At 40.7% G+C, this 14,308-nt stretch overlaps 1 protein-coding gene across 1 annotated transcript in view; it reads right to left on the bottom strand.

The window, feature by feature from the left end:
* The window catches only part of dnajb14 (DnaJ heat shock protein family (Hsp40) member B14), a 38,807-nt gene extending 25,509 nt beyond the window's left edge, over positions 1-13,298 (bottom strand). Inside the window, exons 1-2 of the mRNA XM_036574842.1 lie at positions 13,111-13,298; positions 1,864-2,041 (exon numbers count right to left, since the gene is read on the bottom strand). Of these exons, the coding sequence (XP_036430735.1) occupies positions 1,864-2,041; positions 13,111-13,243 (311 nt within the window). The 5' untranslated portion in view covers positions 13,244-13,298. The remainder of the gene's footprint in view (positions 1-1,863; positions 2,042-13,110) is intronic.
* Positions 13,299-14,308: the final 1,010 nt, after the last annotated feature.

Below are 14,308 nucleotides of genomic sequence, written 5' to 3'. Positions count from 1 at the left end.
GCAAAATGTAAATAAAAAACAAAATGCAATGAGGTGCAAATCATTTAAACCCTTTATTTCACTGAAAATAATACAAAGAAAACACATCAAATGTTGAAACTGGGAAATGTTATTGTTTTCTGAAAAATATATTTTGAATTCGATACTTACAAAACGTTCCAAAAAAGTTGGGACAGGAGCAACAAAAGGCTGGTAAAGTTCTGTAATGCTGAAAAAACACCTGGTGGTTAACTGGCAACAGGTTAATAACATGACTGGGTATAAAAAAGCACCCCAGAGAGGCTGAGTCTATCAGAAGTAAAGATGCAGAGGGGTTCACCACTCTGTGAAAGACTGCACGAGCAAATTCAAGAATAACGTTTCTCAACATAAAATAGCAAAGAACCTGAGGATTTCATCATCTACAGTACACATCATTAAAAGATTCAGAGAATCCAGAGAAATCTCTGCATGCAAGAGATAAGACCAAAAACCAGTACTGGCTGGCCGTAATCTTTGGGCCTTCAGGTGGCACTGCATTAAAAATAGGCATGATTCTGTAGAGGAAATCACTGCATGAGCTCAGAAGCACTTCTGAAAAACACTGTCTGTGAACACAGTTTAGTGCTGCATCCACAAATGCAAGCTGTATCTCTAAAATGCAAAGAAGAAACCATATATAAACAGGATCCAGAAATGCTGCCACTTTCTTTGGGACCGAGCTCATTTAAAAGGTACTAAGAGAAGGTGGTAAAGTGTCCTGTGGTCCGACAAATCAAAATTTAAAGTTCTTTTTGGAAATCATGCACACTGTGTCCTCCGTGCTAAAGACCACTCAGATTGTTACTAGTGCACAGTTCAAAAGCCAGTATTCACGATGGTATAGGGGTGCATTAGTGCACATGGCATGGGTGACTTACACATCTGTGAAGGCACTGTTAATGCTGAACGATATATAAATGTTTTGGCAACATACGCTGCCATCCAGATGACGTCTGTTTCAGGGAAGGCCTTGCTTATTTCAGCAAGACAATGCCAAACCACATTCTGCATGTATTACAGCAGCATGGCTCTGTTGTAAAAGCATACAGGTGCTAATCTGGCCTGCCTGCAGTCCAGACCTGTCACAAATGATAACATTTGGTGCATAATGAAAAATACAACAAAGTGTTGAGCAGCTAAAATACCATATCAAACAAGAACGGGAAAACATTTCACATTCAAAACTACAGTAATTGGTCTCCTCAGTTCCCAAACACTTACAGAGTGTTGTTAAAGGAACAGGTGATGAAACACAGTGGTAAACATGTCCCCGTCCCAGCTTTTTTTGGAACGTGTTGTTGGCATCAAATTCAAAATGGTCATATTTAAAAAAAACAAAAAAAAAACCAATTAAATTTCTCAGTTTCAACTTGATATGTTGTCTTTGTAGTGTTTTCCTTTAAGATATGGTTTACATGATTTGCATATCATTGTATTCTATTTTTATTTACATTCTACACAGCATCCCAACTTTTTTGGAAATGAGGTTGTATTAAGATTTGTAATTTGTCAATGCAGTTTACATAGCCTAAAATGCTTGTTCAACAAAATGTTATGCAAACAGTATGGAGGTTTTCATAATCAGCATAGCACTGTATTCGGTAGCATTCTATACTCACCCTGTACTGTTGTATAATATTGAGCATGCTATGGCTGCAAGAGCATTACTCACACTGCCTTGTTATATCTTGTTTATTATTCTATTTTTCTCTATAGTTTCAGTCTTATTTACTCACTATATGAATGTGCAGCTCAATAAAGCACTTGAGCTTGACGCCTACATATACACACATATGATATTATATTATATTATATTATATTATATATATATATATATGCTACCTCTGCACCCCGTCCACTTGCTCTTTGGTGAAGCCCTTGGAGGAGTCTCCAGCCCCTGCTTCCTGATTCTGGCTCTGCTGATGAGGCGGAGGAGCTTCGGTTCCGTTAGCTGGCTTTCTGCAGTACGCTCCTCCGTAACCAGCTGAACTGCCATTCCTCAACAAGGCCTCCAACAATACTGTAGAAAGACAGGAAAAACAGACACTTATTTTCACCAAATACCATATAATGCAGGTGTGTAAAAATGTACTGATCTATCATGATTCATCAATCTACAATGGTAGCGATTCAATAGCACTGCTTTTGGAAGGTCAGCCTCGATTATAGATAACATTCCACAAAGCAATGGTTCTCAAATGGGTCATCAGGGACACCTATACAGTCCACACTTTTGTTCTCTCCCTATGTTTTGTAAACTGAACTGTGTGTGAAGTATGCACATTTTTAAATATGAGAAGTCAAGTATTGGACTGGTTTTTGCTAAAAAATTCTTGAAAACACCTAAAATGCAAAAATTCTAGAGATACCAAATGCAGAGGGGAGGAAGCTAGTAGCTAACTCTGTTGTAAAGCTTTTTTCCTCATTTCAGGTTCGTGATTTTATAAAAGACGCCTTAAAAAAAAAAAAAATAGGCCATAATGATTTGCAAAATTGATAATTTTGCTTTGATATGATACAGTGGTCCCTCAATTCAATATATTTTTGGTACAGTAAAAAAAAAAAAAAGGGGGGGTTGCCTGAAAATGTGTGTTATGTTAATATGTTACTGTTTTCATTTTCAGTTCATTAGCACATTCAACATTATGAAAGTACAACATCAAAATAACACAGTGAAGTTTTGAATGATCAATTCGGACTGTTTTTTCAGCAGCATAAAAACACAAAATAAGCGGTGCTTTTTTGTGCCCCGATCTAACAAACTAGCTCAGAGCTAACCTACCAGCAACAAGCTAATACACATTGTGGATATCTTCTGCAATTGTATAACACTGATCAAATGCATGTTTCATTAAAAAGTAAGGAAAATTAGTGCAATTTAACTGAATTTAGTGCAACACAGAATGCCAAATATTGAATAAAAATCACTCTTTTCAATTATGAAGAGTGAGAGGGGAAAGAGCCTCAAACACATTCAACAGCTGTGTTCCAAAGCCTAGGCTGCAGCCAAGGTAATGCGGGTCCTCAGTAGCACTGTCCTTTGAAGACTGCTCCTTAGTAGCCTATTGGTCACACAAATGGAACAGTCCTAACGAGGCTGCATGGTGACGTCGGCAGAGCGGCGCGAAACTTGTGAGGGAACTGGCGATATGGATGAATGCTTTAATTAAATCAGTGGTTTTACATTTTTATAAGGTAACAAAGACAAATTCAAGTACATGAACAACTCTGCTCCATTGGCTTTGTTTTCAGACATTTTCGTGGTGCTGTTTTTTCTCCTTCACATCGTTCATGCACAGAGAACTGTGGGTAACCGAAGGCCTGGAAGGATACACCTGATGCCTCCTTGAAATCACCATGAACTTAGGCTGCATTTCTAGGCTGTATATGAAGGGTCCTTCACTTTGGAATGGCCTGCTATGACGTAGTGGCCGAGAGATGCAGCCTACCTCGGCTGCAGCCTAGGCTGTGGTACACAGCTATTTTCATTGATCAAGACTTCATACAGCACTACAACCACAGTCTGAAATACTGAATGCACTTCACAAAACCATTCAAAGCTGAATTGCTGGATTATGGCTCTATATGCACAAACCTTTCCAGGCCCTGCTCACTCATGTAGCTACAGTTGCAAGGTTGGACAAGTTTTACAGAATGCTGGTAAAAATCCAGTTTAACCTACTGAAAAATATACCACACAACAAGTTTGTCAAAATAACCAATTTAAACAGCGTTTAAACAACTAAACAATTTTAAATGATATTTGTACTGCAAGCCATTTTATTCACCACATGAGTTTTCTTCCTTCACTCCAACAACATTGAAGAAAATATATAACAAAATATCCGTCTATAAAACATAACTATAAACACCCCATGAAAATATGAAATGTGCAATGTACACATGGCATTGTTGGAAGTAAAATGCAAGGTGCAAAATGTGCAAAGTGAAAGAGCAACATAATGCTGTGTGTGTATTTGTGTGAGATGGTCCTGTTTGTCCTACTTGCTGTCATGGTTTATACCTCGGACGGCTTGTGGGAAGAAGCTCCTCCTCACTCTCTCTGTGTTTGCCTTCAGAAAGCGAAAGTGCTTCCCTGACTGCAACAGAGAAGAGTCCATTCCTGGCTTTTGTCCAGCACCGCTTGCTATAGACAGTCTGTAGCTCAGGGAGCTTGGTGTGAATGATGCGTTCAGCTAACCGCACCAGCCTCTCGAGAGCCCTTCTGTCCTGCACAGTGCTGTTTCCAAACCAGGCTATGATGTTCCCCCTGAGGATGCTTTCAATGATGCAGGTGTAGAAGTTCTGTACCACTTTGGAGGGCAGGCTGAAGTCTCTTAGGCGTCTTAGGTGTCTCTACCAAGCTGGCGGGCCTTCTTCACCAGAGAGTTGATGTGGCCAGACCATGACAGGTCCTGCAAGATGTGAACTCCAAGGTAAACTGTCTACTCTTTCCACTGCAGCTCCATTTATCCATACAAGATGGTAGCTCCTCTCCTGCTTCTTGCTGTAGTCCACTATCAGCTCCTTCAGTCTTGCTGATGTAAGGAGTAGACTATTGTCCTGACACTAGTTCTCTAGGTGCTTGATCTCTTCTAGTTCTCATCATTGTCAGAGTTTAGACGAACTACAACAGCGTGGTCAGCGAACTTGACAATGGTGGTAGAGCTGGAAGTGGCCACACAGTCATATGTGTACAGTGAATACAGCAGGGGGCTCAGGACACAGTCCTGAGGGGCTCCAGTGCTGAGGGTGAGGGTAGGTGAGACGTGTTTTCCTATGCACAGTTTGTGGTCTGTCTGTCAGGAAGTTGGAGATCCAGTGACACAGGGATGGATGAAATCCCAGATCTTCCAACTTCGTGTGGAGTTTGGAGGGAATGATAGTGTTAAATGCTGAGCTGTAGTCAACAAACAGCCCTTAAAACATAATACCTCCTAGTGCCCAAGTGGGACAGTGTTGCGTGGAGCAGATGTGTGATGGCATCATCTGTAAAGTGGTTGGGGTGGTATGCAAACTGTAGTGGATCCATGGAGACCGGCAGTGAAGAGGTGATGAAGTATCTGATCAGCTTTTCATCATGACCGATGTGAGGGCTACTGGGTGATAGTCGTTAAGGCAGTCTGGCTTGGGTTTCTTTGGGACAGGGACAATGACTGACTGTTTAAAGCATGTTGGAACGACTCCAAGTGTCAGAGAGATGTTACATATTTCAGCAAATACTGTAGCAAGCTGAAAAGGGCAGGCTTTGAGGATTTTACCGCTAATTCCGTCTGGTCCCGCTGCCTTCCTGGTATTCACTTTCCTGAAAGCTTTTGTCATGTCTCGCGCCGTGATGATGATCGGGCTCTGTCCTCTAACGGGATCTGCGCATGCTCCACCAGCCGCACTATTAGCCCTGCTAGCACTAGTGCTGTTTGCCTCGCTAGTGATGCCAGCTGCAGCCTCGAAGCGAGCTGCATTTATCCATCCACGACTTCTGGTTGGGAAACAACCTTATGGTGATTTTGGCATGAGATGGCGGCATGGTCCGACTTTCCAAATACAGAATGTAACCGTGCTTTTATAACTGCCTTTGAACAGAGTGTAGCAATAGTCCAGAGTTCTGCTGCCCCTGGTGGGACAGGTGATGTGCTGGTTAAAGTCTGGTACTGTTGTTGAAATCCCCAACCACAATGAGCACAGCTTCTCAGTGCTGTGCCTGAAACTGTGTGAGTGCTTCATGAAGTTCACACAGTGCAATGTCCGTGCTCGCCTGAGGTGGGATATAGACAGTGCAGATAATAATCAATGTAAACTCCCAAGGAAGGTAGAAGGGGTGCAGTTTTAGGGTGAGCAGCTGAAGGTTGGGTGTGCAGGAGCATGTGAGAGTAACACTGCCAGCATTGTCGCACCGTTTGTCAGTCACCATAACACACCCTCCTCCTCCCCTCGACTTCCTTGACTCTGCTGTCCTGTCCATGCGGTAAATCGAGAAGAACTCGGCAGGCTGGATGGCGTGGTTCGGTATTGCTGGGCTCAGCCATGATTCGGAGAAGCAAAGGAGGTTGCAGTCCTGAATGTCCCTCTGGAACTTGATCCTGGCCCGGAGGTCATCAAGCTTGTTCTCCACAGAACATTACAGAACATTGGCTAGCAGTATCATAGGCACTGGTGCTCGGTGTGCTCAAGCCCTCAGCCTGTTCCTGATGCCAGCCCATTCTCCTCTGGGACGCCACTTTGCATGTCTCCTTTTGTTCCCCTGCAGGATCTCACTCAGCCAGTTTGGGTCCAAAGTTGAAGGTGACAATGTGAGTGGCTTGTAGATTTAAAGAAGCAAGAATGTTTCTGTCATAACTAATGCGTGTCATTGTGAGAAGACAGAGTCTAAAGTGGGAAGAAAAATTTAAAAAAGGCAAAAGAGAACAAAGTATAATCGGAGCAGTCGTGAAGGCAGCCTACCCCGCCAGCGCCATCTTGAAAGATTTCTTTCCAACCTACAGACAGAAACTAAAATCTGCAAGGCCTGTAGTAAAAACAACGAAGAAATGAACCAGAGAGGCAAAGCAAGAACTGCAGCAAAATCGTTTTAAATGCGCCAACTGAAGCGATTTTGAAGCTGCAACTGATGAGCTGGATGAAGTGACTGACACTGTGACATCTTGCATCAGTTTTTGCAAAGAAATGAGTGTGCCAATAAAGACCTTCCAAACATAAAAGACATACAACACAACATAACAAGCCATGGTTCACAGCCAAATTAAGACAGCTTCATCAGGCCAATGCTTATGCCTACAGAAGTAAAAACAGAGTCACTGACAAAGTCACTGAGATCCGAGTGGCTAAAAGAAATTACAAGGAAAGCTAAAAAACAGCCGGCTCCCGAGTGGCGCAACCGTCTAAGCGTTGGCCCTATCATCAGGAGATCGCGAGTTCGATCCCTGGTGATGCTACAGCCATCCGTAGCCGGGAGTCCGAGAGAGCACAATTGGCCTCGCTCTCTCTGGGTGGGTAGGATGGACCCTCCTTCTCCCCCCATCACTCAGCGCAGGCGTCTGTTAGCTGACGTAACAGATCTGGCGGTTGGCGCTTTCCTCCGAGCGCGTTCGGCTGTCCAATGACGTTGCGTGAGCGGCAGCTCGAAAAGAAGCGGTGGTTGGCTTCACAGGTCTCGGAGGAAGCCTGTGTTAGCCTTCACCCTCCTAGCGCTGATGGCATCGTGTGATTGGGGGAGTCCTAACTAGCAGGTGGAATTGGAGACGACTAAATTGGGGAGAAAATCGGGTAAAAATTAAAACAGCCAATGACCCAGCATAAGTGTGGTGAGGCCTTGCAGACATTACACACTTCAGAAGCCCACCTCCTCCAGGCAAAGCAAACAAAGACCTGGCTGACAACCTAAGTGATTTCTATTGTAGCTTTGAGAGAGACAAATTCACACCCCTCAGTCACTCCAATTCAACAACATCAGCCTCCATCACACCACTGGCAACCCCACACCTCCCATTTCCTAGGACCTATAGTGGGAGACCATCGATTCGATCCTTCAAAAGGCCCAGCAGAGGATATACCTTCTGCGGCATATGAGGAAGCTGAGTCTGCCACAGGAGCTGTTAAGCACAGTCACTGAATCTGTCCTGTGCACATCCATCATGGTCTGGTTCGGAGCAGCCACAAAACATGATACGAGCAGACTGCAACAAACAATAAGGTCAGCTGAAAAAATAATGGGTGCTCCCCTGCCCAGCCTCCATGACTTGTACTCTTCTAAAACCAGGACATAAGAAAGGGGAAAACAATTACAGATTCCTCACACCCTGAAAACAACCAATTTACCTCAGCCCCTCTGGCAGGTGCTACAGAACCCTATATATTAAGACTGCCAGACACAGGAGCAGTTTCTTTCGTCATGCCATCACCCTCATAAATAGCTGACCAGTAATATTATCTGCCGGGCCAGAGCAACTCCTGTTTTTTTCCCCTCCAGACAGTTATTACACCCTGTAGTATGTTTGCACTGCCACACACATTTATTAATATTGCTTACACCTACATAATCTGCATGTTGCTTATATTTTGTGTGTTGTCTATACATAATGTGTACAATGTATGTTACTTGTCCATGTGTAGTCTGTGTATTGCTTGTATACTGTGTATATTGTACACTGTGTATCGTCTGTAAAATATTTGTACAATGTTTGTATATTGCAATACTAGAATGACACCAACAGCTGGAATCAAATTCCTTGTGTGTGTCAAGATACTTGGCCATTAAATCTGATTTTGATTTTTTTGACTATATGTGTCACTGTTTTTGACTATAAATGTCACTGTTGGCATAGATGCTTGTAGTTGAAGCTTATATTAGCATTGAGGCAAATTAATTTAGAATATCTACTACAACCTGGTCCAGATTGGTAATACAACATTTAAAACTGTAAACTAAAGTGTTATGCAGTAACCATAAACAAACTCTATAGCGGTGTGAGTAATTTACCTATTTTGTGAAAGAAGACGGTAGTGGGTAATTCTAGCTCTTATGTCAGCATACTTTCAAGTGAACTCAACCTATATTCCATGTTTTTTACTTAAACAAGTGTCAAACAGCAAAAATCAAGTAAAAATTACTTACCTAGCCTGTATTTCAGCCTCAGAAGGCCTAGATTAGCTACAGCTCGACTCTTCAATTAGCTTCAGATCAGTTGAAGTAGCCCCTTTCTTTAAAATCCTGTAGCCAGTAACTCCAGCCTGGTCCACACGTATCCATACACATCAAAAATGTTTATCCATACCCACAAAAAAATCTTGTGATTACATGAGTATACAAAAACAACTAACCAGTAGGGGCCACTAATACCTCACAAAATCTGACTTCAAACACCTTAAGAACATTGTGAACATGCATACTGTGCTAAATATATAGCGTGAAGCTGAAGCAGAGCTTTTCTAAAAAAGTGATGGCTGTGTGTTACAACCACAATATGCTTGTTCGAATTAAAAAAACGGCCAGCAGTGATGTCTCACACAGGTCCTGTCAGATTTCTGCCAGAAAACACAAGCTTAAAAAGAAGAAAAGGAGTGCTTCCTGCTGAGGGTTGTTTATATTGCCTTGGCTACGCCATTTCTCTGAAATGCCTACTTAGTCTTGATCAGACAGAGAAGTGCAGTACTTCTAACCTTTCTAACTCCAATTTAATTATTTTGAATATTATTTTATTCCTGAAGAACAGTGACCAACTGCATGTTTCATTACGTAGCGAGCATAAACAGTCGATTTACTGCAGCATAGTACACAAAATGCTGCCAAAACGCAAAGAGATACAACGTGGTTAAGAACCTAAACCTTACTATCATAATGTCCAAGGCATCAGGCAGCGTATTAGTAACCTTTATCATGTAATACCTTTCTGTGGCATAGCTCCAAATGATTGTTTAAATCTTAATATAATTCATGTAGAAAATCTCAGAACTTTTCCTCTAAAAAAAAAGTAAGTTCTGTAATTTGTAGAGAAGGGCAGCACAATATGGATAAAATACTAGTTAGGGCTGTTTGATATTTATTAGAAAGGTATTTATACATTGCGTACATGCTAACCTTGAGGCTCTGTTAAATGGGTTAAATTAACATTGGCAGGCATGTAAAAATTTAAAACCAGGAACATAATGTTTAAAAGTCATGAACACACTCTTTTTCATACTTAATCATCAGTGCATTAGGCTCACTTCCTCCAGCAATTCTGACTCAGCGATTAGATTCAAAATCATGAAAATGATAATTTGATAAAAAGCTTTCAGTACAAAAAATAGGTCTCTCGTTCATATGAATATACAGAGAACTGCTGATACTGACATGAATGGTCACTTCTTACAACATGATCTTACAGAACTATGAAGGACATTGCCTTGTATGGAAAGGATTGCATGCCAGACATTAAAGCAATAATAACAATGAAAAAAATGCAATACACAAATTACTACGGATGCATCTACACTGATACTGGTATCATGTATCGGTCCAATCCAATGCTCATTTACTCATTCTTATAAAAATGTACAGATACCAACATTCCAATACCAGCAGTGACATAAGCACTGTAGCTGTTGTGTAGCAGTGAAGGAAGCTCTGCTCACACAGAGAAGGGTTACTGACTCCGTGGTAGCTGGATACAAAGCCACCAGCCATTTTAAAAACATTCTGCCATTGCAGATTCCCGTTTTTTCCCCATTTTAGCCTGTTTTTAAACACACACACACACAAACACAAATCACTTGCCCTTCTTATTTGAAACTTTCCGTAGTGACTGTTTTATATATAAATCTTAGGCTGTCTGTATGCATTGGTCTATTCCAACATACAATGTGAGTCACCAAAGAACAAGATTTCTAAAATCACACAGTGTATGTCTTTAGAGGACATTCAACTACAGCTCAACCAGCCACACAAAAAAACTCCTAATAAGAAGTAAAACTCGAAACGTAAGGTCATCAAATGCATCAGCCTCTGGATTGGATTTCAAAGTTTTCAAATTGAAATGCAATAAACCACGATAAAGTCAAATCCAGAGTGACAGAAGTGCCAAGATTCAAGAAGATGGCCAATGATTCATGCTTATGCCAGATAATTTTGAAGAGTTTGTAGGACAAGATAATGCAGCTCCACCTTTCCTGCATCCGCGTTTAAAAATCTGCGTCACCAGTGCAGCTATGTAGTAGGAACCATGCAGATAGGTTGGTGATGTCTGGACACACAAATCTGATCTGATCACTCACAAATAAGAGCGCAGACAGCCATCTCAAAAAATTCAGTTTGAGAAACAAATCCAATTTGCCTGCAGTCTGAACGTAGCCAGAGACTGCTGTGGAAAGAGAGAGATGAGGTGCCAAACTATGACTTTTACTTTACTTACAGCTGTACAGAAGCACTTTTTTGCATGCTGCTTTCCACTGCAGCACTACTCAATCCTAAGTAACCAATGTAGCATAGCTAGCTAATGCACGTCAGGTACACTGCACTCATTTACACGAACAACTACTTAATTCTAAGTGGGTTACTCAGTATGGTATAGGACTTGGTAATATGTATTCGTGATCAGTCTGAAAAAGCTAGCATCGATGCATCCCTACAAACTACATTAATTTTCATTAGTGATGTGCTGAAAAGGCCCCAAACTGAAAAGCAAAAACATGTATTAATTGTTGTGATGCCGCCTATCATTACTTCCATAAAACACTTAGCAAGGATTTTCTTTGTAAAAAATGAAATGTTAAATGTGTGTCAGAAGCAAATGTAATTTCTCTTGAAAACAATCCACAGATCTACACTGTATTTCTCCGGGCTCTAGGCGCTGCTTTCAATGTGGCAAAACTAAATGTAATGTAGCTTGAGCATTTAACTTTTTTCAAAGTAAAGCCCTGCTAACTGTCTTACAGTAAAAAGATCAAGAGACAACTACATACTGAAAGTTTTGCTTTCAGTTTGGAACATTTTCCATGTCACTAATGAACTGTCATGTCAGTTGTGTGTCACATTTCATGTTATTTCAATGTTACGGCCAATTTAAAATCTACCACAGAATCCTCTACACAGCTTTGCTGTTGCAGCATGCTTGACCTTAGCTCAATCTCCCTGATTTTAGCAGAAGAGCTTGAAGCTGCAGAACTGTGCAGGATTCAAAACAGCACCTGAGGAGGAGGTTACATGACATCATGGCAGTGAAATGACAGCTTGGCAAAAATTACACTGGATGTTCTCTACTCTCCACCAAATCGCTGTGGCCGGCAAATCACCGAAACACTGGCATCTCTCAGTAAATAACAATAATAATTATGGATGCATCAGAATCACATTAGTATTGGTAGATAGTTGCTTTAAAAATATATATGGGTACCGGACAGACGTTTAGATTTGACCAATATTTTAAAACTATAATTGATGACGTATTTATTGTATTCTGACAGAGCAGAACATTTAAGCAATGCTGGGCTGCTATGCTAAAATGTTTGAATATTACACATTTACTGCATTTGCAAACTTATTTCTATGAGTGTTTACTTCGCAATTAAGCTACTTGACATAGGTTAATGTATCAGCAGATATGTGCATGAAAATGTTTCTGCATTGGCCCACAATTACCCCATCATTATATCCCTAATATTTCCTCCAAGTAAGTAACACTAATAGCAAACTGTAGATACACAGACGCCCATTTTCACCTTTTTTTTAATTATAAAAAAACATTAATTTAGACCCTGAAAAATACAATTCAGCCAGCAGTGGACCTAAATGTGACGTTTAGCATTTTGATTTGATACACATTTTGAGTGTGAATTTCATCGATTTCCGATGTTGTATTATAATAATTTCAACCTCACATACTATTACTACTGCTGCTAAAAAACAAAACCGCCACTACAAGTCCAAATCTTTTTTGTTTTATATAATAAGTCTGTTTTAGTCGAAATATAGCCCCTACAGTGTCCTGTCCTGTTAGCCATGGTGCATCAGAAAGAGCTGCTGGGGCTCCTTTAACTGGAGAACAATGGTTTGGTTTCTATGTTCATCCAGTGAGACAGAAGCGAATCGCACCATTTAACTGCACACATGTTGGTAGTGATAAGTTAATCCCCCGCAGTAACAATGAGAAAAACATCTGATGCTAACTGACAGACAAACTCGTCGATGCGAATTTAGAAACGTTCGCCGATTCACTTTTTGGAATCAAATCGCGATTAAATAGACATTTTAGCATTAAATACACATCAGCAATCTACACCTGCGCCTTTGCAATACTGCAACGTCTTAGTGAACGAACTTGGCATGCGCCTCAAGTGAGAAATAACCAGAGGCACGTAGCTCTTAGCTAACGCTAACTTGCTAATAAACACGATAGCATCAGGTGCTTGACAAAATTTTCGTCGTACGTATGTGTGAACACTGCACGACCATTAACTATCAAAGTCGAATCGATTATGTACGAAAAAAAATCAAAATAACTAAAAAGGAGGACGTACGAAAGCTTGCACTCGATATTGGTTCAGTTTGGCTTTGGTTGCTAAGCTATCTTGCTAAAGCAGACGGTCCTTGCTGGTTAAAGCTCGGTTTTCTGTTACCTCTCGCTTTCTCAGTGGGATATAATTTTTCCGCTTTGTTAAGGAACTTGATGGCCTTCTCTTTGTCTCCTGCTTCAAGGGCTGTCGTAGCGATATTTATGCATTTTTCGGCTTCATCTCTGTTGCCTTCCATCGTTCTTTCCTCTTTAACCACCGGCTCAGCTGACAAACGCGCAGCATCATTTGTTCGCATTGAATCTTGGCACTTTCGTTTTTGTAACAAACATTTCAAAATCTGAAAGGTCACACTGACAATTGCGTCAACAATGCATATCTTGCTTTAATGAATACTAAGGTAAAAATATAAGCAAAGACGGCACATATCTTTATTTGACATTATTTAATATCATTTTGTGTTGAAAATCATTACACCAATCTAAGGTTCACGAAACGGGTAGGTCACACATTTGTTGCACATTGTGAATGCCTCAGGAAGAGAGCGTTTGAATGAGACTAAATAGTGATGTTCTGTTATCATTTAGTTTTATTGCATGGCTAAATACACAGTATTTAATACTCGGTGAGACTGTGTCTGTAAGTAAACAAAGTTAACAAACTGCTTGATGGAAAGTAAAGAGAAGCTGGAAAGAGTGCAGTCATAAATATACATACTTCACCAAATTTGTTTTGTTATAATCCACAGACATAGACTGCTCTTGGTAGCATTTATTTCTATTTAATAACTGTGATTGTGCTTGTTAGCTGTCCGGAGCAGCAGGAAAATATTCCGAGTTAAAAACCGAGTTTAGCGCGACTCCGGTAGAAACACAATCACACACACATACACAGCAGCAAATCCGTCAGCAGCAAATCCGTCAATGTGTGAATAACTTTTAACCCTCCTATTATCATTCAATGTTTAACGTCTTTTAATAAATGATTGACATCATTTTTTGCTTCATATTTAATGACTTTTCCTAATTTAATGGGGACAACTGGGTAAACATAAAATTAACATGATATGTTTTCAGTGTCCTTTCAGTGTTCTTTGGGGTAAATTTGGGGCTGTGAAAATATGGTTCCTGCGAAGATATTGATAGTTCACACAACATAGGGGTGGAGCAAACATACAAAAAGTTTGCGCAGCAGCCTTCTAAGCCATTTCTCTTGGTGCTGTGTGTGCTTTCTCTTTCTGCTCTCTTTCAACTGAAAATGACTACTAAGGAAAGGTTTTCTGTCAATGAGGTGTTGTCACATC

This window comes from Colossoma macropomum, unplaced genomic scaffold (genome assembly GCF_904425465.1).
Source record: "Colossoma macropomum unplaced genomic scaffold, Colossoma_macropomum, whole genome shotgun sequence".
Lineage (NCBI taxonomy): Eukaryota > Metazoa > Chordata > Actinopteri > Characiformes > Serrasalmidae > Colossoma > Colossoma macropomum.
The sequence above is the reverse complement of the archived record's forward strand: the minus strand, read 5'-3'. Positions and strand labels throughout refer to the sequence as shown.